We start from the raw sequence: 24,907 nt of genomic DNA, 5'->3' as shown, positions 1-24,907 counted from the left end.
ACGGTGACACCTTTATAGCTTCACCCCCTCGTTTGGAAAGGCTGGTGGCTTACCGTCAGCCGCGGAGTAGACCCTGAGCATGCTGTCTGTTACGGGCATTCTCTCCCAGACCCGGCCCCTTCCTTTCCAGCATCACCTCTTGCCTCTACAAGCCCCGCCTCCAGCCCCGGTCCCCTGAACGTGTCCGGCTCCACCGAGCTTGGACCGGGGCTCACATACGCCCACTCTCAAATGTCCTCTGTCCCCTTGCAGTCCCATCCTTCCTTCAAGGGCCTTCAGGTATCCCGTCTCCTTTTCCGTGCACTCCCATGCCACCCCCACCCGGGAGAGACCCTTTCCCCCTCAGAACAGTGCAGTGCTTTTCTTACCCGTGACTTCTGCGAAGGTGTGTCTTTAAGGAGCCTATGTTTTTCTCCCTCCTTTGGTTTCTGCACATCCCACAGCATCCCTTCATGGTGTGGATGCGGCGGCCATCCCTGTGATGCCCATGTGACTTTCCCTGCCTGGCTGCCCTGTGTGCCTGGAGGTCTGCTGGTGTGGCCTGGTGCCACATTCAGGGGCTTCCGGCATCCACTGGCAGTGCTTACGCACTCTTCCCTTCGAGTCCTCCCATTCAAGTTCAAGTCCTCCCCATGGCAGGGAGAACCAGCAACAGGCTTTGCTCTGTCTCCTTCCCACCTGCGATTCTCCCCCCCACACACACACACACACTCCTCATTTCTAGCCCTCCAACACTTAGAGGGGAGATCAGTATGGGTGATTTTTTTTTTTCCTTCACTTGTCACTAAAATACATCACATTCGCAGCTCTTAGTTAAGGGAGCCAGCCACAGGCCTTCCTGGGTGTGTCTGGGAGTTGGCTCTTGCTTTCCCAGAGTAGCAGAGGAAGGAGTCTCACCTCCGGCGACGCAGCTCACTGTGTCACTACAGATGGAACGTTCGGTCTCTACCTAGGTGTTCTAAGGTGCGCCGCAGTCCACACTGAGCTCTGGGACAATTTTGAAATTTAAAAAATGAAGCTATTCTTGACTTCTCTTAGTAGGAAGAGCACTCTCTCACATGGAACCACGACAGGGAAGAGGTGGGGAGAGTGGGGTGTGTTTTTATGCTTGGGTGACTCCAATGGGATGTCACCATTGTCTCCCCGCCCTTGCCCCGCAAGCATCCCCTCAGCTGAAGAGCATAAGAAATCCATCCCAAAGGGTAATTCTTTTTGAAAAATTGTTAAGAGACTAAAAATAGGAGCTTAACTCGAATGTGTATGCCCAACCATATTCCTGTGCAGACTGCTGGTACCATACTACGCTGAGGATTCTGAGACTCTATGATATTATAATAGTTAGGTCTTGTTGATGAAAATGATACAATAAGGCCTGTGAAGTATATGTCTTCAAATATGGAAGGATTATCTCTGGGAGGTTGTATTCAGCGTTTCATTAACATTTGCATGGAGAGTCTTCTACTCTATCAGAAAAGCCTGTCAAATTGCCAGCACTGGTGCCTGCCTTTTGGCTGTGCTGGGGACCGCCACACTGGCTCTACCCAGTTCTTCGTCTTCTGAACTTGAGGACTTTCTACGGGAAGAACAGGCGATGAGGAGAAGTGTGATATCCCTTCCAGAAATTGCAGTGAAAGTTGTCTTGGAAAACAAACGCACAGTTTACTTCCCTGGCCGAGAATGTGCAGTCCTGTTTGCCCTGTCCTTTCCCATGGACTGCTTGGGATGCTCGGCCAGACCCTCTGTTTTTTCTCCACTGAGAAAACTCCAAAATGCCTTCCCTCCTCTTCCATGATTTCCCAACTGGTATGTTCTCCTCCTTCCCAGTATCTTTCTACCTTCCGCATCTTATCCCAGTTCCTCCTGTTCCATCTTATCCCAGTTCCTCCTTCCTACTTCTAAATTTGGGCATTGATCCAGGGCCAGATTACCCAGTTTTATTCTCCTTGGCCATATCAAGGAATAAAGCAATAGAGTGATTCTCAAAGTCCTTCTCAAACAAGGGTAGCAACGAAGGCTGAAGAGTCATTTTAGCATCAATGGAGAGTTACCACCAGAGCTGTCCTACTCATGTAGCCACTGGGAACTTTTCTCAACATTTGTTGATTGTTGGCAGCTCTAAAGCTGTGTCCTGGCTTCTGATTATTTCCTTGTGGATTCCTACTCGACTCAGAGAATTTACAAGCTCTATACAACTACTTCTACCTCTCCAAACCAGGCCTGTGTTGGCCAATGTCATGAACACAAATACGAAGCTTTTCTCCAGGGGGAAGTAGAGGAGTTCGGAAGGCCTGGAGTCACCAGATTATGGGTGTATTCAGATCCCCAAGGTCAAAGGAGGTCTCTCCTCTCCATCTCGCAATCTGTCTCTATAGTCTAGATACACTGGACATATCTTCAGCGGGCTCGAAGTTGCTTCGAGAAAATCCTAAAGCCAGTTTTTGCTTCCTATTCACTAGTGAGAGATGTCCTCTTGTCTAAAACACTATATATTCCATTTCTTTTCTATCCAAAGCCAGATCTCCCAAATTTGCTTAGCGCTATGTTTACAACTGTTTTTACCTCTCCATCTCCTTATAAGATGGCATGTGCACTTTTCTCTCTCCCTACCCCCTAATTAGACTGTGAGCTCTCCGAAGGCAAAGATCGTATCTTATTCAGAGCCTATCATCGTGAATGGCAGGTAGCGAATGCTTAATAATATCTGTTATTGGAGTAACAGAATGGATGAAAGAATGAGACCAATTCTTAGACCAATTTTAGTGAACATGCCAAAGTCACAGGATAGGGGGACTAGAAATCACTCACAAAGTCGGGGGGGAGGGGCAAAATAAATTAATTTGTGTTGGCATAAGTTCAATGTATTATATATAGGTATACACATATTTAAAATGAAAGAAATGCAAGGATGTTGTATGCTCAGGATTAACATTTCTTAAGTTATTTAATTATACAGTTACTTTACCAAGTCAGGAGAGAGTAGATGCCTGTTCTTTTCTTTAGTTGTACTTAAACTGTTAATAATAATGCATTTCTTCACCTTGAAGCCTTATTGAGATATTTCAATTAAAAATAATTTGGTGTATAAGGATGGCTTGTTCTCACTCACACAGTGATGTATCCTTTGGAGATTCACATTTAACACTGGGCCCTGGACACCTCTGCCTTCCACGGCTTGTGGGTCTTTTGAAGGAACGGAAAATGCCTCTGCAGATAGTAACAGTTCTTACAAACAAGGGCCGCGTCTGTGAACTGCCATTCTCTTTTGTTCCTACTGCGCGGATGCAGGAGCGATGTTTCTGGTGAGGACACTTGTGTAACTGGCTGCGGTCCCAGCTGCTAAAGCCAGGAGCGGCATTGTTAGCCCACCAGTCCCTGTTTTTATTACCGCATTATTACTTGGCATTTATTAAGCAATAACAATATTCCAAGCATCGTTAAGAAAGAAAGGGAGAAAAGGAAGAATGGCTTATACTCCTCTAAGTTAAGCCTCGCTCAGTGCAATATGTTAGCTTAAGCGTTTCGCCTCATGAGAAGATTGTGTGAGTTCGAGAAAGCAGCATCTTTTGAGTCCTGAGTTGTTCAAAGAAAGTGTGATCGGGAGTGAATTTGGGGTCCTTCCAGGTTGAGTTAATGTTGGCATCATTTATGTTCTGTGTCCCTAAACTCTGTATAATTATCGCCTCTTATTCTAGGCATCTTTTACGTAAGAAAGAAGTATTTTACCTCTCTTTTTAGAGAATACGTCTGCTGCACGTAGCCCGAATGTGTCAAGGGTACCATGATATGGTAGAAAATTGAAATTAGCCAACTGATTGTTTTTCTCTGCCTCATACCTGATGCCTGACTTCACAAATCTTTTCAACCAAATGACTGTTACCTGTCCAAGACATTATTACTTGGAGAAATTTTCTGGGAAATTTTTTTTTTAATATAAAGTGGCCATTAGTCTTTCTAGGTTACCAGATTTTAAGAAAATATTTATTAAACAAAAAATGGTTTGGGTCCTTACTCTTTGCAGATGCAGCAGAACATGGCCGCATTTTTCTAAATCCAGACCCTTATGGGATGAGTCCGTGTAGGACCTCACTCAGGGCCTGGTATAGTTAGCAGGATAAACGTCAGAGTTTATCACTGTCCACTGAGCTCCAGCTCCCACCTGCTTTCACGTGGTCACATGTTCGGTTCCCACTCTCCTCCTACGTTTGCCCTAATGTCCCTGTCATTTCCAAGCATTCTGTATTCCTGAAGAAGGAAGAAAAAATACATTGCAAAATCGGAAAGCTTTTCACTCACCTCATATTCTGGTTGTTTGTGTTCATCTGCTTGGGATATGTGGGGCCTATTGGTTTAAACGGTGAATCTGTGTATGGAGAACACCGTATTATCCATTTTATCTCAGAAAGGTGACCAGAGGTCCTTCCTGTGTATTTTTCCCGGTGTTAGGCCCTTTCCTTGGGATGCTACTACCTGGAGTAGGACTGGCTTTGTTTTCCCCTCCATCCTTGCAGATAGGTCACCTTCCTCCTGTGGATCCAGATTACTGAGTTGTAATACTGACCTCTTTCTCCAAAGTCAATCATAGATTAAATTAAAAATTAAATATTAAAATATTTTCAGATAGATACTGCTCTTTCAAGCTTTGGAGTAGAGGATAGAATTCTATAAACTCTATTGTATCTTCAGCCGAAGCTGAGATTTTCCTTCCCAACACCCGGTTGCATCTGCTGGTTGGATGGTATGGCACTCATTATGGGTAACGATCCACACTCCAGCTTGATTGGTTCATTGAGTCAAGTGCCGGACCAGGTGTCGTCAAGGTCAACAAGTCCCTTCTCTGAAAACGGGGGAGGCCTTTTGGCATTTTTTTGTGTTGAGATGATGGACAACATCATAGCTCACGTTCATCGTTTTAAGAAAATAAATGTTAAAAAAAAGTCCTCTGCTTTTATTTCACTTTATTTTCTCAGATTTTATAGCAATATGGAGACAAGTTGAAACTAAGAAGGCAAGCAGCTTTTGGAGATGTTTGGCCTCTTAATGTAACTGTGGAAATTTGATTAGACCTCAGATAGAAGCATCATTACTAAGGGTGGTTAGCAGTTATTAGGAATGCCAGAAAAGCTTGAGGTTGAATTGTTTTTCAGATTTTGCATTGTTAAAAAGAGGCTGTTTACGTTTTAGTCTGGAAACTATTATTAGGATATTGTAATTTAAGGTAAAATGAAAAATGGAAAAAGTTGAATAGGTAATACATTTGAGTTGAATTTCTTCCTTGATATTGCATTTTATGATAGCTTTATTATAAATGATAAGTGAGTGGATTATTACATAGTTTTAACTATTGGCAGTGGGCTTGAGAGCTTTAGTTTTGTGTCATTAAAAGCAGAAATCCCGACTCCCGGGCTTAACATCTAATGAAATGTTTAATACAGAATAAAATTAGAGTTTTTGCATTGTGCCGTAGGAACTAGAGCTAAAGATTTGACTCCATGGCTGTGCTGTGTGCCTACTTTTAATGTGGGAGATACCATTTTATGAGATCACCAGATCCCATGAAGGATGTATTGTCACAACCTGTTAAAAGAATCAGAATTCTTTTAGCACCAGCCATTCTTATATCTATCCATCTACCCATTCCTTCCTTGCCTGCCTCCTTCCCTGCCTCCTCTCTCCCTCTCTTCCCCACTTCCTCTCCGTCCTTCCCTCCACTTCCCTTCCCCACCCCCACCCCCACCTCCCCACACCACTGTGTACTTACTGGTCCAGATACAGGGAAAGGATTCTTTTTTTGTGCACCTGTACTCCCGATGAATGATTGCTGTGTTCCTGAGAGCATTCGGAATTTGCGGCTGCTGACGGTCATTGCATGACTTCTTCAGCCTTCTGGTGGAGATGTCTCGAGGAGCGCTGTCTCCATATTTTTTTTTTCCTTCTCTGAAGTTTACCTTGTTATCCTTGCCGTTTATATTAGAAGAACTAAAAAGATGGGTAAGTAGTTTCCTCGAAATATAAAGCTCAGACCCACATCAAAAGAAGTTTCTCAGACAGGAAAGTGGGGGAAGCAGCAGGGAAACCTGCAGAGAGCTCGAAAACAGATGGCCGAGTGTCAGAGTGTCACCGAGTCTGAAGAGGAGAGCCGAACACTTCTTATCGCGGCTTCCGTTTTGCCAAAATGTTTTTATTTGTCTTTGACCCTTAATTCAACTTATAAGAAATTATCCCCAGGAAAGAATCAGAGACTACAGTAACAATTTATATCCATCACCGTGTTATTTTAAGCACCGAAAAATTAGAAACAGCCCAAATGTATTTCTGTATTCTTTTCTGGGTTTTTCCCCCCACCCCCAAAGTTTCTGCGGTGGCCCTGTCAGTATAATGAGCAAAATACTTAGATCTATTTTCTTCACTGCCTTTTAAGTGAATATTTAGGCTTAAACATTAGCAAAGATGGTTTCACTAGCTACAGAATGCCTTGCCAGGAGTGATTTTATTCTCTGTTCAAGTCTTTGGCTTTCCATTTCTCTCGCCAGATACCGTCATCAACCCCTTTGGTCCTCAGTGCCACTGTGGGGTGGGGTAGGAAGGGCAAAGGCAGCTGCTAGTGCTTGTGGGAGTGAGGGAGGAGGAAGGGAACCAAGTGTAGAGTCCAGAAAGGAAAAGGAAAGTGAAGAGGGGCATAAGGATATGTGGTGGGACCCATCAGAATCCCCAGTCATTTCAAATGACAGCAAAACTGGGCTTTCTGTTGTTTGTGATCAATATATTTTTCAAGTATCGACTTTATTCCACAAATTCCTTTTTGCCAAGTATGTTTTTGGATTACTGTTTATCTCTTCTCCATTCCCGTTTTGAGTTCTCCAGACTTCTATTTCGTCTTTGTCTTAACATTTCTCAATTCACCATTGCCTTTTTTAATCTTACTTTCCTGCAAAGAAGTTAAATTGTTTAAGTGTCTCTTGCAGCTAAGATTTAATTTTCCTTCTTCGGTTTCTTGAAATTCTGCCCTTTTGTTATTTTTGCCTAGTAGTGGCTTTTTCCATCAGCAGGAAGGAAATCAGTCAATAGAAATCAATTGCTGACTGGGTGGCTGTATGGAGAGCTTACCATAATGCATATTGGAAATGCCTTTAAACCTTTTCCTGAATGGAAGGTGCCATGGCTTGTGTTTTATGGGCTTCTAATGGTGGACAGTAATCTCATTTAGCATTTTCCCAGAGTGAAAACAGTGCATTAGAGCAGCAGAACAAGCATTGCCGATCAATACAGAGGCAGAGCTTTGCCCTTACAGATTAATCCAAGAAGAATGTACCAGAGTCTACTCCAGCAACTGGGAGACAATTATGCTGATTTCCACCCGTTTCCCCCCTTTCTACTATCTAATCGTCAATACACATTGAAATGTATACAAAAAGGATTTCAGCAGGGGTGTGTGTGTGTGTGTGTGTGTGTGTGTGTGTGTCTCATAGACCAGACTACCAGACAGGAAATCAAGGACCGTGGAAGTGAGCAGTATTGATTTGTGGTGATAAAAGTATATTTTGACACATTTCAGATCATAAATAACTCATGGACGTTAACTTACCTGACTAACAGCTCAACTCGATAAATGTTTATATACAACTTAAATTACCACTTTCTAAGGAGTTCAGAGTATTGGATGAATTATTTCATCGCAAATAGTTTTTTAAAAGAAAAAAAAACCCACCCTCTTCTTTATGATGTGTAGCATGTGGAAGCTCAATTCTTAACAATCTTTTCTTGCATGTTAATGGGGAAGATTTGAAGAGAAGGTGGGGATTGTTCTCATCTTCCTTCCCCATCCTCCTCCCTTTGCCTTTAAACCTAAGATATGATAGAAGAATCATGGTCCTCAGCCCTAGGAAAGAACATAACCCTGTTTTCCCATGAACAATCTTAGGTGTTAGTCATGTATTTTCTGGATTCAGTTGACCTAATGCTTAATTATATTTTATTCAATATTTATCCAGATGTGTCTTGCTATAACCAGTCAGTTTGTGGTGTCTGTGCTTCTGCGTTCCGAAGCACAGCCGACTCCCTTCAGATGCTGATGTTCATGGTAGGGGATTAGGGAAATCCATGTCCAAAAAGAATTCATAGACATACAAACTTTGAAATCTTAGAGAGAATGGAAACTCCAGGGATTTGGATATAAATTCTGTTCTCACGTATTTGGCAGAGCAGTAAGGTAATGAATGAAAAAGTAAAAGCAGTGTTGTGTAAAATTTGTGGGATTATTTTTTTTTTTCCCCTGTATGTCTGCTTTCCTCAGATGGTAGGAAGAAGTAAATTCCCTCAGGGACCAGTAACATGGTTTGCATTTCAGTTTTCTGTTCTAGCAAAATATATATTAGTTTAGTATGTTGGATAAAAGTAATGAGACAAATCGTCACCCAGGGGTTTTCCTTATTGATGAGAAATATTCCCCCTGTATTCTCCAGAGGTTTTTTTAAGAACCCATTTAATATAAAATAATGCTATTTCAAGATTACGATAGAAATAAAAAAATTTAAATTGCAAAAAAAGAACTGATACGAAAGACTGGAAGCCTTTTGTACTAAACAAAACTAATTTGAAAAAAATATGAATTCCTAGATTAAAAGTGATAATATTATGTATTTTTCCATGTATTTTTAGTCCTTATAATTCAAGTTCCTCTACCATCTTAATAAGAATATTTCCTTTTCATTGGTATAATTCATTTGGTTGATTTTGTTATCATTTTTCAAGTATGTATTTTAAGATTTTCAGAGACATTTATGTTTGGTACTGCATATTCACTGAAAGCAAATCTAACTAAAATCTGAGATTTGTAAGTATAATTAGTGAAATTTTAGCCCAGAAAATTTAAAAATGTTTTTTCTCCACCCATTTGTATTCTCAGTAGTTTATTGCATGACTTCTATAAGAGGTATCCATATCCATAGGTGAGGTCACAAAGAAGATAAGACAGTCCTTACTTCTTGGCATTTGCCTCCTAGTAGGTATAAGCTAGTAAATTACACCAGACTATGGTGTAGTCAGTATTAAGTGGAAGGTGAAAAAAGTGGTAGAAGACGCTAATCCAGGGTCATTGGGGTCATCAAAAAGGGAGTAGTAGACTCAACCCTCAATGGACAGCTAGTGAAGCTGTGTAGAGAAGGTTACACACTTCAGTACTTAACCCAAATATTGAAAGACGAGTAGTTACTTTCCAGATATATAGGAATGGGTGGGAGTCTGGGTGCAGAGCATGTCCAAGATCAAGAGCAGCATGAACAAAGACATGAAGGGACATGTGTGGATCAAACCCTGAAAGTGGTTTGGTCAGGCCACAGTCATGCGGGGAATGAAGGCTAAAGAGCAGATGGAAACCTGATCCAGAAGGGCTTGCCTGTTGACCTTGCATTTTATTTAGAAAGTAGTAGAGAGAGATATGGTCTCAGTTACACATATGTGTTAGCAAGAACCTTCTGGTAGGCAGGAGGAGAGGGGTAAAAGCTAAGAGACAGATTAGTTTAGAGGGCATTGGCTAATTCCAGAATACAAGTGATTTTTAATTAATGTCATGATAGTGAATATAGAGAAAGAGGACCAGACGTATTATCTCGAACTTTGCGACCGGCTGGATATGGGCATGGAAGGGAGAAGTTAGGGCTCTCAGGTTTCTGATTTGGCTGACTGGGCTGAAGAGTATTGGCACCATTCAGCTGATCGAGGTATAGGTTTGGTTGGGAATGTTACAGTGTCGGGAGAGGTTCATGGTGTATTGATTACTGGAACTAATGTCATAGAAATCATTTTTAGAAATTTTCTTCCTGCACTTGTAACATATGCATCTTATTTAATGTTTCATATACTCTATAGCCTTAATCTTCATTCTGATCGAAGACCGTTTGTCTCACTGGTTCCTGTTCTTGTTTTCAGGCGGTATGAATTTCATCCTGTCTGTGCTGATCTGCAGGCCAAAATTCTCCAGTGTTACCGCCAGAACACCCAGCAGACCCTCAGCTGCTCCGCTCTGGCTGACCAGTACATGCGCTGTGTCAATCAGGCCAAACAGGTGGGTGTGCCGGCCAGGTTAAATGGGGCACCAGAAGGAAGTGAGCCCAGCATCATAGTGATAAGGACTGAATAGGTTAATGTGTATGGAAGAGCTTTATAAACCAAAATTGTCGTTGTCATCAGGAATTGCCATAACGAGTCCATTAGTTAGTAATCGACTTCCATCTTGGCGGTTGTGGAAAGAACCCATATTCACCTTATGTTTAGCTCATTCACTTGTAGGAAAGAAGATTCCTGCTAAAACAATATTTTATCCAGTTGCTTTGAGCCTTTGTCCTTTATAATAACTGTGACCTCAAGGTCATTGCCCCGGATTTCTGGGCCAGTACTCAAAGCCAGCAAAAAGAAAGGATGCAAGGTAAGGGGCCAGCATCTTTGGGTCTATAAGCAGCAAGTAGTCATGCAGAGAGCCTGGTTTAGGAACACAAAAGACAAAAAACTAAAACAAGAAGCCACCTTTCAAGCACCATTCAATCTTCTACCGGTTGGGAGAGCCCAGCAGACTGGGCAGGGAAAGGGAGGTCAGAGATGGGATTTAGGCAACACTTTCCATCACTTTTATGTACCTCAGCCATACTCTTCTTTTGACCCGCCCCCTCCATTCCAGAATAATTCAGTGTTCACAGGACATGTGTTTTCTGTAATTCATGTGTTTTAGAAAGCTAATGTTAAACTCTGAAGCAAATTATCAATTCTGGCAGGTCACGTAATTGCCTATCATTTAACTGATTTAACAGTTGGATGTACGTTGTTCTGACAGACAGAAATTATTAGAAACCTTGATTCTTTCTGCTCACAAACTCCCTACAGTTGACCTTCTGACCCAACTAAATCTAGTGTTTGAGTTACACAGCATGCCTTTCTGCAGTCTAGTTGGCTGTAGTTACAATAAAACCACTTAGTGTAAATGTCTAACACTCTGTAAATTTCTGATATTTATGGGAGGGTTGGTATTGTCTGGATAGCCGGAAAGTAACATCAGTATTAGTAGAAAAAAATAGAATCAAGATTTATTTAAAAGCCTGTATTTTCCTTAAAAGCCTAGTGACTTGAGGCTTCTGTTCCTTGCTTGTAGCTCCAACTGTGTAACTTCTAGTAGCATGCCCGGGATTCTTTTCTTTAAAGGTCTTTGTTAGAAGTAATGTTGCTAATGTTAAGTTACTACATTTTATTTGTCAAAGACAGTTTCTTATATGCTCTTAACAAGCCCCAACCTTTAATAGTAATACTAACTGAAGCGCCTGGGACCTGCAGGTTGACCCATGGATTTTCCTAACTTGATATTAGTGCCACATGAAGGTGGGGGTAGTAGTTAGTGCAAAGAACGGCTGTGACAAAGTGTATGTTTCTTCGCTAGCATCTGACTAACATGCCTGTTTGCAGGGTGTGATTTGTAACATTACCAAAGTGGTACCTGTGAGGGTGCATGGAGTTTCGACTCCCCCCTGCCTATCTGGGTTGTGTTGAATTGTTTGCACCTTGCCTCTTGGGATCAATGGCATATATTTATAGAATAAAACAAACTTACTTTGTGACAACATATATGCCACACAGTGCTGTAGGGAGTTCACATTGGGCAGATCTGGGTTTGTATTAAAGCTTTGTCTTTTACCAACTCTGTGACCTTGGGCATTGATTTTTCTTGGCTGTGAATTGGGGTGATATTATCCCCACTGTTATGGGGATTACATTTATATAAAGTATTCAGTAAATCTTATTTTTTTCCTCTTTCTTCCGTTGTGTTATTTCATGTTGAAACCACTAAACAGATCATCTAGAAGCACCAAGTTATTTCTAGTGAGTCCAAAAGAGATCCCTTCCCCCACTCTGCAACATAATTTAATGTCCTTTCCAGCAAGTGTGCTTTGAGGTATCTATTGTTTTCACAACTCTTATATTCAGGGAGCATATAACACCAGGTAAAAATACAAAGATAGCTGTCCACAAAGTATTATTATCCTAAGATGGGCAACATTATAAAGGGCAAGAAAACAAGAAGCAATGATACCTTATATTTCTATAGTACTTTAGATTTCCAGGTGATTTCACATCCATTCTCTTGCTTGTTTTTATGACAACCTGAGATGTAAATAGAGACGGTTTTATTCTCACGGTTTTATAGTTGAGAGACTTGAAACCCAGGAAAAGTCATGACTGTAAATGTAACAACTAAACCAAGATACACCTTACCATAAAAACAAAAACAATGAAAAATGGTGTTTGGTTTTTGAGTTGGATGTGAGAAGGGACAACCATTATCCACTAATCCAGAAATAAGGTATTGAGAGAAAATGTCAACGATGTTGATGAAGTGAAGAGAAAAATATGAATATCAAATGAAGTATTGGAGACTGAAGGTAACAGATAGGTGGGCCATGGACCATGGACAAAGGTGCAGCCCAGCAAAAAGGTGCCCCCCCAGCAAAAAGGTGCCCTGTTTTTGTTTTGTTTTGTTTTGTTTTTGTTTTTTTAGATTTTTATTTATTTATTTGACAGACAGATCACAAGTAGGCAGAGAGGCAGGCAGAGAGAGAGAGAGGAGGAGGAGGAGGCAGGCTCCCTACTTAGCAGAGAGCCCGATGTGGGGCTCGACCCCAGGACCCTGGGATCATGACGTGAGCCGAAGGCAGAGGCTTTAACCACTGAGCCACCCAGGTGCCCCAAGGTGCCCTGTTTTAAGGCCACAGCAAAATGGCCACAGGGGCTTGATACCAGCATTTCCTGAGCACTTTCTTCTCATACCACATTTCTCTGTTTCTCAGTGTGAAGTTTTCTAACCTTGTGACCCCCGATTCCATTCCTTGCCAGAAGGGTCTTCTGCAATATAGTGATCCTGACGGGTCAGCTCCCCTTCTGTGTTCCCTTGTTAAATCCAAAGAACCACCCAGACATGCTAATGTAGAAAATAGTCAGCATGGCAACAACCCATTAGGTCATATTGCCCATTTCCGGCACAGTGCAAGAGTTTTCCCCTTGGAATAATTCCAAGGACCAAATCCACTCCACTTTTAACTAATTCACAAGATTGGGCTTTCACCAATTCCCCTGAGGCACGTTCTATAGACTAATACATTTTACTGATCAGAAAATATCCGGATATTCCTTAGCTCTGTTTTTCCTTTCTCCATCCATTTACCCACATCAGTTTCCCTTCAGCTATTCTTATACAATTCCTCCTGGGTTGATGTGAGACATTTTGGCTGTTACTTCCAGTATATTAAGTTATATGTTCTTCATAAGGGCAAAGAGATAATAAATTGCTGTAATTATTGTTTCTGAGACTTAAAAACTATTGGCTAGCTATATGAGGTACGGCTTTCAAAAGTGGAACAGGACATCGATTGATAGGCTGTGTCTTTTATTTCTCCTATCTGCTTTCCTTCTTGGCTTTCTATAAACTCCCCACGATTGAATTACCTGTTCTTACCCTGATAACCTGATTCCTATTCAGTCTTGGTTCACCTGCCTTAGGGGGGACCACAGAAGGTGGGAAAGAAATGGGAAGCTTGGGATATTTGCTGCTAGTGGACCAAAAAGGTACCCAAGTTTTCTTTCATCAGACGGTGGGGAGAGGATAGAGAAAGGTCCCCTCTCGGATCTGTATTGCTCCGTTTCCCTGGACACCCCCACTGCTCTGATACTTTCTTGCAACATCTGGCTGCTTGGGGTGGGGTGGGGCTGTTGGGGGGAGTCACATGCTTAGGGGGTGGTTCGAAGCGTTCCAGCTCGTTCCCCAAGCCTGCTGCTGACAGAATGATACAGAAGCTGGCTGGACTCTGGGCAAACATTCTGTGTCCCCTGGAAGGTAGAGTTTATGGGAAGTACTGTAGGTAACATTCCAGGCTAGTCATGGTGACCTAGGCTTCGGTTTCTTCTTTGCTGAATTATGGCTTTGAACTAGGTGATCTTTGACGGCCTTCCAGCTGTGATGATGTGGGATTAATTCTACTAACATGCATGGAGAGCAAGAGTTTGTGTGCACAGGAACACACGTCCAGGAGCGCATTTCAGTCAAGAGACGTGTCTGTTTAGTATAGGCAGCACCCTGCCTTGGGGACCTCCAGCCCTTGTGCCTCTGCCTCTTAGATTTTTCTGTCGGCCTTAAATGTGTACTTCTGATTTTCCTGCATGTTGCCTGGTCTCCGACAGCTATATAGTCTTTCCTTGAAGCTGATGCTCCTGACAGCCCCAGGGAAGCCAAAGTGGCAGAATGAACTAGGAGGGGGTAAAAACAGTTTCTCCAAAGGCAGTGTACTGGAAAAAGCTGTCTCAGCATCGCCTGGCAAACGTAGCCTGCCAGCTAATACACTCCACCAGAAAATGTAGGCTGCCTACCTCTAGCCAGCCCTAGGCTCCCCTGCTCTGCAGTGGCTTTCACCTATCCACGTGGATCGTGAGTGGTAAGGGAGTGTGGAGACAGAGCAGGAAGCCAGGTCAGAAGAGCCAAGGAAAGCCTGGAACTAAAATAAGGACCAGGCCCAGGAGATGCCAAAGGGCAGAAATTGGTGTGCAGCCTGGAGTCAGATGGTGGAGGCCAGACAGGAGAAGATGAACCAATGCAGAAGTTTAAATCAACAAATGGGCAGTGGGTCGGCGGCCAAGTAAGCAGATCAACTGCAGGAAGGCTGGAAATGAGGACATCTTGTAAGCGAGGTAGGGCCTACCTTAGGCCTATGCTTCCTGCTGGTATCATTGGGGAGATCAAAAAGGCACCCCATGGTAGTGGAGAGCATGAGGTCAAGACCCCAGTAAATGAGGCTAGATCTTAATACGAAGTTACTTCAGCCCAATGCTAGTGCACCCAGTTCTTCCTTTCCAAAATGGAAATGACACTTCCAGTCCTTGGGTTATCTCCCAAAATAGAAATCCTGAATTGAGATCAGGGCATATGGAAGCATTTCCCATGGCAGGAAGCATAAGCCTTCTTAAGGACAGTGCTTTGTAACTCCCCTGTGACCTGGGTATGTGTTAGACTAGCTCAAATAACTCCCTGTTTTCTGAGCATGAAGAAGGTCTAAAAGCGTAGGATTCTCTGTTGCTTTCGAAATCAACGTTCTTGAAAGAAAAACCCAGAGCCAAAGCAAGTTGTATTTTATCATTGTTTTCAGATGAATTATAATTACGTCCAAATGATTGAGTAGAGTCATGGGCTGTTAAGAGCTAGACAGACCTCAGAGGTCATGTGAACTAACCCCATCTTCTCACCTGGAAGTATTTGCACTCACAAATTACGGGACAGAGTCCAGACCAGAATAGCCCATTCCTGGCGCCAAACCCAGTGTGCTGTTTTCTGTAATATCAGGTCTCCAGGTTGGGGAGACATCAGAATCAGCCGAGGAGGATATTTAAAATGCAACACATCCCTGGATATTATGGTTCAGAAGGTCTGAGATTGGACCTGGACATCTGAACTTTTAGCGAATTCGCCAAGTAACTGTGCACAAGAGTTTGACAGACATACTCTAGAGCCCATTGGCCTAATCTGGATTAGAGGTCTTCGATCTTTCAGAGGCCCTGCTAAGTCTGTGTTTTCCCTCTTTCGGGAGTTGGGAACCTGCCAGTACCTGTCACTGCTTCTCGGGCCTGAGCCATCCGGCAGAGGTCTCGTCAGACCCACCCTGGGAACTAGTTCCTAGTTCAGCCTCAGGAACAATCGGAAGAGGTCTTGGACAGAGAGTGGGAGCCCCTCAGAAAGAAGTATTTTCTTCCCCTCCTGCTGCCTCCTTTGAAACTTGGTACCCTTGGGTGAGGAGCCACATCTGGTTTTCATGGCCAGGAGGGAGGAAGGAGGCACTGAACCAAGGTAGCACGGTCCCCTGGCCGGCTCACCATCGGCACTAACCCCCCCTTGGCTCTGCTGCTCCAGTCACCCTGCTTCCACACACCCACCCCGGGGGCCCCCTCTTTACGCATTTGCTTCTGATGTCCACAGACGTCCACCTTCAGGGAGCACAGAGATAAATCAAGATGGTTAATATTCTGGGAAGACCTGTGGGAGCTTGTTTTTGTTGTGTTCAGAGGCTTCTTTATTCTCATCACTTAATGACGTTTATTAATGGCCCAGCTGGGCTGCTCATACTCTGGATAACACATGGGTGGGCCACAGATTTCCCGTCCTTCGGTAGGGTGGCCCTTTGGACTTGGAGTCCCATCAAAGCAAACCGAATTCCAAACTTTATGTGCATTATCATTCTCTTCTGTCACAGGGAATCCTCAAAACCATTTTAGTCGCTCTATGACATTTTCTCTTTTTTTTAAAATTCGTGTTTAATAGAAGAAATATTACGATGGTAATAGACTCCTTCTTCTTAATAGGCATTTCTTTTCTAGTGCTTATCCTTCAAGAGTTAGAGCTGCAGTGTTTGTGTTTGGTCTGCTAATGCAGCAAGTTGTGTAAACAGTTAATTACTTGTAACTTAATTTGAATATTACACAGAGCATTTGTCAGGGAAGGTATGAAACCAGGTCCAGGCATTAAGCAGGGCAAATTTAGAACAGCCCTGGCTGGCCAGGGAGAGCCCGAGTGAGGACACGGGAAGTCAGCTAATCAGATTTTCAGGTGGTCTGGTGTAGTGCTTGGTGCACAGGCCAAGCTCTCTTTGTGCTCCTCTTAAATTGAATTGATTGGTTACTTTTGCTTCTGTCTTACCGTCTCCTCATTGTGTCTTCATCACTCCCTTGTCTTCTACTCTCCCTACTTTTCATGTCCCTCCTTGGGAAAAACTCAGGTGTACCCAGACATATTCCCATTTCAGTTCTTCCCCATAAATCCTCCTGCTTACATACTCAGCTTTATTGGGGCTTTTGAGATCTTGGCAAGATGCTGGAGGAGCTCAGAAACAAGCACTCTGAATAGTATCTTTACATATATATATATACACACACTATATATATATACACTATATGTATATATTAAAGACATTGAGACATCTAGTAGCTGACTTGTGGCTATCAGAGTCAACTACTTCAAGAAAGCCATAATTCAAAAATGAGTTGATGAGATTACTGTGTAACAAAAATATTTGAGGAAAACAGTGAAGATCATCTTAATAAATGGAAATGGCAGGCAATCTGTGGTCTCCAGAGGCCCTGCTCTGACGGTGTGAGCCGCCAGTTGTTCCTTCCTCGGTGGCCGGAATCAGAGAGACTGGAGGAGGGAGCAGTGCCGATGCCTGAGCCGTGCTCTCCTTTTGGTAATTTACCCAGCTGTTCATAAAAGGGGTTTCTGCAGGCCCCTATATGTGAATGATGAGCAAATGCAAGGAATTTCTTTCTCCACATTAAGATTAAGTGTTAGCAGTTCCTTAAATGAAGGAAGCAATTTTTTATAACTTGCAAATCTTCTCCCTGATTCTTCGGGGAATTTCCTATGTTAATTTATGCAGTGTTAAATTTATGCGGTGTTGAAATTCAGCCCAAAAGCAGCTACTTACAGAACCTATACAGAGACTGTAGGAGAAGCACCTATAAGGTGACACTAAATGACACAGACCTTTCCAGGCCACAGGATCCCTCCAGTCAGAGGTCAGTGGGCCTGGGTTTTAAGCATGTTTTATTGCATAGTTAGAATAGTAAGAACAGAGTGTCTTGCCAGTCTTTTGGGGGGGGGGGTTCAACTTGATATTGTATTTATTAATGTCTTTGACGGAAGTGAGGAGGATCTGTATCACCTCCGCCACCCTTTGGTGGCAGTGGAGTGCAGTTTACAACAAGGGTATAGACAGGCTGCCCTGAAGCCTTCCCTCTTTTCTGTGTCTTCAAGGAGCCACCCGTGCATTAGCCGAGCTGTTGTGCTATCTCTGAAAATCAGAATTTTAATACATGTAGCAGGCTGTTCTGTGAATGCAGTGACTTCTCTGTATTTTATATTTGCTCAAAAAGTGTCCTGTTAGTCTTTTCGTTAGACTGGCCCACGGATCTTCAGACTGGCCAGGGCCTAGCTTGTCTCTCTGGAAGATTAAAGAGAGTCTGGTATTCTTAACATTATATGATCTGGCTGGGAAATAACCTTATATATTACAGAAAGAAGAATAGTAAAAAGATTCCCTGGACTCTCAAAAAACACTTTATTGCTTTAATTATATTGTGGTCACTACAGATTATTTTGCACCATTTGAAAAGAATTACACATTGTCACATAGCTGTCATAACCGTAGGACCTAAACTATAAAATGAGGCACAGCCCTGTAATCTTGACCAGGTAGACAATAGCTTAAAGTTCCCATTGGTATGTTGGAGAAAGTAGTGGGTATCTAACTCTCAAAATGCAAAGTGGCGTCACTCGTAAGGTTATGATTTTCTTTAATAACTGAACGCCTTTAGATGGGCTGAGTATAAATCTACTTTATACTGATTCTATTTTGTGTTAACATATAATGTTGTGGTAAGATTATCTGTATATCTGGACTTCATCATTTCCTGTCCAAATAATTGGACCCACGGTTGTTGTCTCACACAGATCAAGCCACAAGAGGATAAATGAGAGACTATGATACTGGGACATGGTCTGATCTGACTCTTGCATCGTAGGTGCTCAATTTTTATTTTTTCCAACAAATACAGAGCATATGTGGATGATGGTTTAGAGAGTAGTCTCATATCGTGGTGTTTGTTCTGTAAGACAGTTCTGCTGAGCAAAGTCTTCTGCTCTATCTGCTTTGTCTTTCCTGTTTTCTCTAGATGCACCTGGCTTTTCTAATTATCATCTTTTGTGACCATTTCTGTATGTGTTCTCTCTAAACTAGTTGGCCTGCTTTTGTATCTGGTCTTTTGTGCCCTATGGACATAGCCTATAATCATGGCTAAGTTAGGATAATCTACCTGTCCTATGCTTTTGTAACCCAACATGCTCTCTTAGTTGTCATTCCAGTCTTTCTGTTCTATTTTGAACATTTTTCTTCTTCTTTGGCTTTAAATCTTTATCTCTAAATGTTGACATCTCTTCCCAAGGCTGTAACTTCCTTCTAGACATTTCCACCTGGCATTTCTTAGAAACCCCCAATTTAAATCCTTTCCCTCATTCCCAGGCTGGCTCCTCCCCCTGAGTTTTCTCTTTCTCTCAGGGACACCACCATTGTTCTCCCTTTCACTGAGGATCACCATACCTTAAGTCTCACCACTTCTGTTTTTCTAGCTATGTCTTTTATGGCTCTATTTCTCGTTCCACCCTTAATTCCTAATCTGCCTCTGCCCTGGTCTTCTTGCCTCCAGACTCTGTTGGACCCGTTATGCCAGGGAGGTCAGAGTAACCCTCCTAAATGATTTTTTCCTATTTGAAGACATATGTTGGATTCCCAGGTTTTTTCCAGAGGCCAACAGGTTTGTTTTTTTTTTTTTTCCAGAAAGCCAATGGGCTTTTACTCTGGGCCCTTTTTGGGCGCTCTTTATTTTATTTTATTTTATTTTATTTTTTATAAACATATAATATATTTTTATCCCCAGGGGTACAGGTCTGTGAATCGCCCGGTTTACACACTTCATAGCTCTCACCATAGCACATACCCTCCCCAATGTCCATAACCCCACCCCCCTTCCCCCAACCCCCCTCCCCCCAGCAACCCTCAGTTTGTTTTGTGAGATTAAGAGTCACTTATGGTTTGTCTCCCTCCCAATGCCATCTTGTTTCATTTATTCTTCTCTACCCCCTTAAGTTGGGCGCTCTTTAGATCCTTGGTGTACACCCTTTCCTCTGGCTAGGCTGGTGTTTCTCCTCCGCCCTCCTTACATACTGGGCTTGCTCCTACCTCTGAATCCTTGTGGCTGCTTCCTGCCCTCACCCCTCCCCAGCCCGCTCCTGGGCCTTCCTTCTGTCTGAAAGACTCAGAAAAACGGTCTGAAAGGTCCTTTTAGAAGCCTCCTCTGACCACTCCAGTTCTAGAGAGTTCTGTTCCTCTGAACGAGTTAGAACCACCCCTCTTTTGAACTATTTATTACCTTCTCTGCAAGGATACCCAAGAACCTAGGAAACAGGTGCGAGGAAAAAAATTACTTTTTCCTCCGTATTCTTTTGTTTATCTTGAATTTTATACTAGGTGTGTATGTTATTTATTCAGTAAGATTAATTTTAGCATATATTTAGCAAGTATATTTTTTTAAATAGCGAATTACTACATTATATTATGCCTTAATTTTCCACGGGCTTGTGTATTGGTTTCCCCCAAAGCACTTCCCTCCGTGCAGAGCTTACCTAGTAGGAGCTCAGTTAAGAGCTGGGTATGTGAGTGGCTGGAAGGTCTGTAAGGAAGAAGGTGTGAACAGGTGAACTGCAGGCAGCCTAGTCTCCTCTTCCTGGATAATTTCAAAACTAAAGGGAAAAGCATCACTTTTGTCTTTTTTTCAAAGATTACTGAGAATGGAAAGAGTATATCCACTGCCCCGGCTAGTTACAGAGTTTTAACCTGATGGTTGAGAGCTCTTCCTATTTACCACCCGCTTCCCCCGGTCACAAAAATAAAGAACTAAATAGGATGTAGGGACCATTTTCGCAATTTCAGAATAGATACTTAGCTTTGTAGCTCCGTCCGGCGTTACAGGCTCACGAACGTCTGTGTTCTGCCTGGAGTGGGCAGAGGTCTCTGGGAGAGATTCTTGCCCTCTCGGAGTCTTGGGGGTTTAACCTTTACTCCCGCCGACCCACCACCCTCCACCCGTCACCCCCACCCCTCCTGCCTTGCAGGAGATTCACCCAGTCCCTGTGGCCACCAGAAATACTAACACACTTTTCCAAATGCCCCTAGTAGTGAGACAGCACACCTGTCCACACCCCGCTATGATCCGGGCTGTGCTCACTCTTGAGTTCAGCTTGGTAATGGTGGCAGGGGTGGGGGTGGGGTCATTTAGAGATTATGCATGATTAAGCAATGGTGTTCATTAAAGGTAATAATATTTTGAGACCAAGAAGCATGTAGCTTTTATGTGTTTTTGAGCAGATCTTGGAAAAGTAACATAAATAGTACTAAATAGTTATTGCCGTTTTGGGGATCCCTCCTTCTGCTGGTAAATCTCATGTTTTCTTTTTCTCTTGCAGAGCATGCTTGAAAAAGGAGGATAAAGTCAACTTTTAGAAGAAGCAGAACTCCTCAACGTTAATTCCAGAGGCGGAACATTTTTTTTTTCCTAGTAAGAAAGTAACCCATTTAAGGAGAAGACGATTAAAGAGAAGCACCAAAGAGCAGATGCAGCCGAAGCGTATCCCAGTTTGATCAGCTGCAGTTTGAAAAGCCAAGGCCTAGATCAGGTATCAGCCAGCAAGGACACACTGCAGTGTTAGTCAGCCCTGTTCACGATGATTAAAAGAGAAAGGCAGCCCTCTCCACCTATCTGACTTTCTATTCAACTTTCTCTTCTCACCAAGCTCCAGGGTTGGGTGAATCTTCATTCCAGCAGAGCTGGGGTTGGGGGTTGGCATGGGGGCTAAGGTAATTGGAACGGGGTTGGGGAGAGGGCACCAAACCTCCCATTTCAGCCCAGCAGGGCTCAGTGCAGTCTTCTGGGCTCTGGTGTGTTGATTTTCACTTTTTTCTTTTCTCCCCTGACTACATAAGAGCTACTTCATTTTAACTTATTATGGTGATCATATAAGTAAGACAAAAAGGAGAGAAAAAATGTACCTCTTTTACTGGAATAATGTTTATGATTACAAGTGAAATAAGGCATTTTTTATCAACATAAAGGCAACCTTGGCTTATACAACCTCTTCTCGATCATGAATACTGACATCTTTACTGCACTCACTATCAATAATAAATATATTTTCCGAAGAAGACTGGCATTGCAGCCTGGGGCCTCGTGTATTCCTTTCGTTGGATTAGATGGTTATGCATGTGGGAATTGAGTTGATTTATATTGTTATTAATTTGCATCTGTGCCGTACCTTTCCACTAAAAAGCTCCAAAGCACTTCGCAGAGCCTCAGACAGACATGAGATGCTTACAACTTGCCTCTCAGCTAGGTAGGATTCAGAAAGATCTTTACAAATTGCATGAACCTTCCTGTCTTTGGGATGACTTAAGTCACCCTGCCTGGGGCAAGAACTAGATTAGATAAGCTTGGTTAGGAATATGTGACCCTGCAAAACTATGAAAATGTTAAAAAAAAAAAAAAAATCAACTCTTGCAGATTTTCCTCTTTCCAGTTTCACTGAATTTTCTTGATTATAACTTGTTTTTCTACCAGAGGATTGGTGCTTCAACCCTGGGTTTGGTAAGTTGGAAGTTAGCATTCACACTGAAGATGAATGGAAAGTTCTTTCTGAGATATACATGGAGAAGAAAATGCCAGTGCTCTGTGATGTCCTCTAAATATCTTTTGTTATGTAAAAGTTTTATGCCACTTTTATCTTGACTGAGAGAGAGAAAGAGAATTTAGTAAAATGATTAAGAATACAACCTCTGGAATAAGGAGTATCTGTATTCAGTTTGTGTTCTGCTTCTTACCAACTTTGGGACTAAGATCTAGTCACTATACTGAACTAGACTGATTCTTCAACCGTCAGTTGATGAAAAATTGAAGAACCTGCCGTAGGTTTCTGGTGAAAAGTCAAAATGCTTTCCACATCCATTCAGTCGGGCCCAGTATATGTTGTCGTTGGTTCGTGTGATCATCCCATAGACTGGTATTTGGAGTTGGGGTCATGGAAAAACTGTCCACCTTGCCCACACTTCCCCTTTTACTTTAGAGGAATCAGGATGAATTTGTGCTTGGAAATTTCAACCAACCCCTGTATATGTAAGTGTGGCTTCTTAATTCCTCCTAATTCCCGAGTTGGCTCCATTCGAATGGCATCTTCCTGGACCGTTCTGGACACATGTGTAGACCTGATGTTGATTCTGAGTGACCTCGGCAACTCTCCTTCTGTAATTAACCAAGAGGCTCTGTGATTACTGTTTCCTGAAGGGGTTTTTTTTTTGTTTTTATCTTTGTTTTTTAATGGTGCAAAATAAGCTGAGCTCACTGCAGTGGGAATGAAGGAGGAAGGTAACTTGAGCTGCACATTTGGCCACTGTCAGGAATGCATCCAGGTAACTGCCTGGCAGAAATAATAGGTACACAAAAACAAGTGTTTACGCGGTGACTTGCGGTAGTGTTTGCAAATCAGCTAACTCACAAATTCCCTCCTAGACTGTTTTGTTTTGCAATTGAGAGCCAAGAACTTGGCACATCCCAGGCTGCCAGTCTTGTCGCTGGCAGAGAAATGCAGCACTGTAGCATCAGGCATTTCAAGCTGGTTAGATCCATGAGGGGGGGGGGTTTGTCAGGTTACTAATTTATCATTCTGATAAACGTGATGGGTACGGGGAAAGACGGCACTTGGGGATATAAAAGGGTGAGATGGTGCCTTTTCTCCACCTTTGGAGACCTCCCTGTTGACTACATCACAGCTCTGTTCAGGTCACTGATGACTTTAGGACAAGTGCCGGGGAAGACTTGTGATTTATGAGTCTCATGAGAGTGACGTGCTCCAGTCCGTTTCTCCATGAAGTAGAGCAGACCTTGAACCACAATAGGTTAGCTCTTGAAACCCAGAAGAATACAGTATTCTGAAAGCTGGTCGCCCTGTGCAAATATCTGGGGAACTTCTAGAAGACAGCTGGATCAGACCAGTACAAAGTCCTCTCTGAAAAATCAGTAATTTATTACAGAAGACTCGCTCACATGGGGTGGTTTAAAAAATTATTGGCTAATCATAATAGCAAATGTGGCCGGCTCAAAGCCAGCTGTTTGTGGCCTGCTGGTCAACCAATGAGACTCTGTAGTAGCTCTGAGTTGTATTCTGCTTAGAACTGAACAAGCAGCCAGATGGCCTTAGCTTCTCTGGCTTACGAGCTAGGAACCTGTGGTTCTTAGCTTGATATCTTTCAGCCCACATGTATAATTGCGTTTGCCAGAAACCCACAGGATAATTCTCTTCCCCCATTTCAGTGAGCAGTAGGATCTGACCCTTTTAAGATGTAAGAATTAGAGCCGATAAAGAAGAATTGAAAGGGTAGCAATAACTTACTGTGATTCAGACCAAGTGAACTGAAAACTAGAAGTCTGTTCTGAGTTAATATTCTTGAAAAGCTAGTACATTGAATGAGTTAGTTTGTTTTTGTTTTCTGTCACTGCTCTGTTCCCCTTCTCCCCCAAGTCTTCGTCCATTTCTTTGCTTTCCCCCTCTCTGGCTTTCCCATCTGTTTCTCCGCTTCTAGCTGCTGCTTTCTGTTTGAACTTCTCTCATCCCACACTTGGCCTTTCAGGGCCGGCTCCTGAGAGGGTACTGCAGGGGTGCTGAGGACATTATCTCCTGTACAGAATCTTAGACTCTTCTTCTGGTTTCCCTGCACTTGCTGATCAGGGCAAGTCCCTTCTTCTTAGGTTTTTCATCGTACCTTCTCTAGTGTATGTATGTGTTTTATATTTCATGTTGTATGCTCTCTCTCTCTCTGTCCAGGTTTTTTCAGCTTCAGTATCGCTGGCAGGACCATGCCCCCTCTCCCTCAGCTTTAGTAAAGTCATCATCCAAATCAAAGAATCTTCCACTTTTTTCAAGTCAGTTGACTTGAACCTTCCAGATACACCCGCAGCCGCCGTACTGTTTGAAGTTAGCCCGACGCCCAGTGTGGCTCTGGAACTCAAGACCCCGAAGATCAAGAGTCACACGCTTTAGCAACTAAGCCAGCCAGACACCCCAGACCCACCGCCTTCTTTAGACCATGATAATCTGCCCTGTATTTGTGGGACAGTCCAGTATTAAACCCAGTTTAGATTCAAAACATATGGTCACCGTATTTATGGCTTTTCAATTAAGGAAGTTAGAAACCGAAAACTGAAACTGTTTTCAGTCCCCGAAATTCCCTCAAACCAA

At 42.8% G+C, this 24,907-nt stretch overlaps 1 protein-coding gene across 3 annotated transcripts in view; it reads left to right on the top strand.

The window, feature by feature from the left end:
- The window catches only part of CHCHD3 (coiled-coil-helix-coiled-coil-helix domain containing 3), a 278,293-nt gene extending 256,461 nt beyond the window's left edge, over positions 1–21,832 (top strand). For 2 of the 3 annotated variants that reach the window (XM_044246586.1, XM_044246584.1), the window contains 2 exons: positions 9,925–10,060; positions 21,089–21,832. In XM_044246586.1, the coding sequence (XP_044102521.1) occupies positions 9,925–10,060; positions 21,089–21,112 (160 nt within the window). In that variant the 3' untranslated portion in view covers positions 21,113–21,832. Of the gene's footprint in view, positions 1–9,924; positions 10,061–18,520; positions 18,588–21,088 lie in introns of all 3 variants that reach the window. The other variant, XM_044246585.1, reaches the window with a different exon arrangement.
- Positions 21,833–24,907: the final 3,075 nt, after the last annotated feature.

Source organism: Neovison vison, chromosome 4 (genome assembly GCF_020171115.1).
Source record: "Neovison vison isolate M4711 chromosome 4, ASM_NN_V1, whole genome shotgun sequence".
Taxonomy (NCBI): Eukaryota; Metazoa; Chordata; class Mammalia; order Carnivora; family Mustelidae; genus Neogale; species Neogale vison.
The sequence above is the reverse complement of the archived record's forward strand: the minus strand, read 5'-3'. Positions and strand labels throughout refer to the sequence as shown.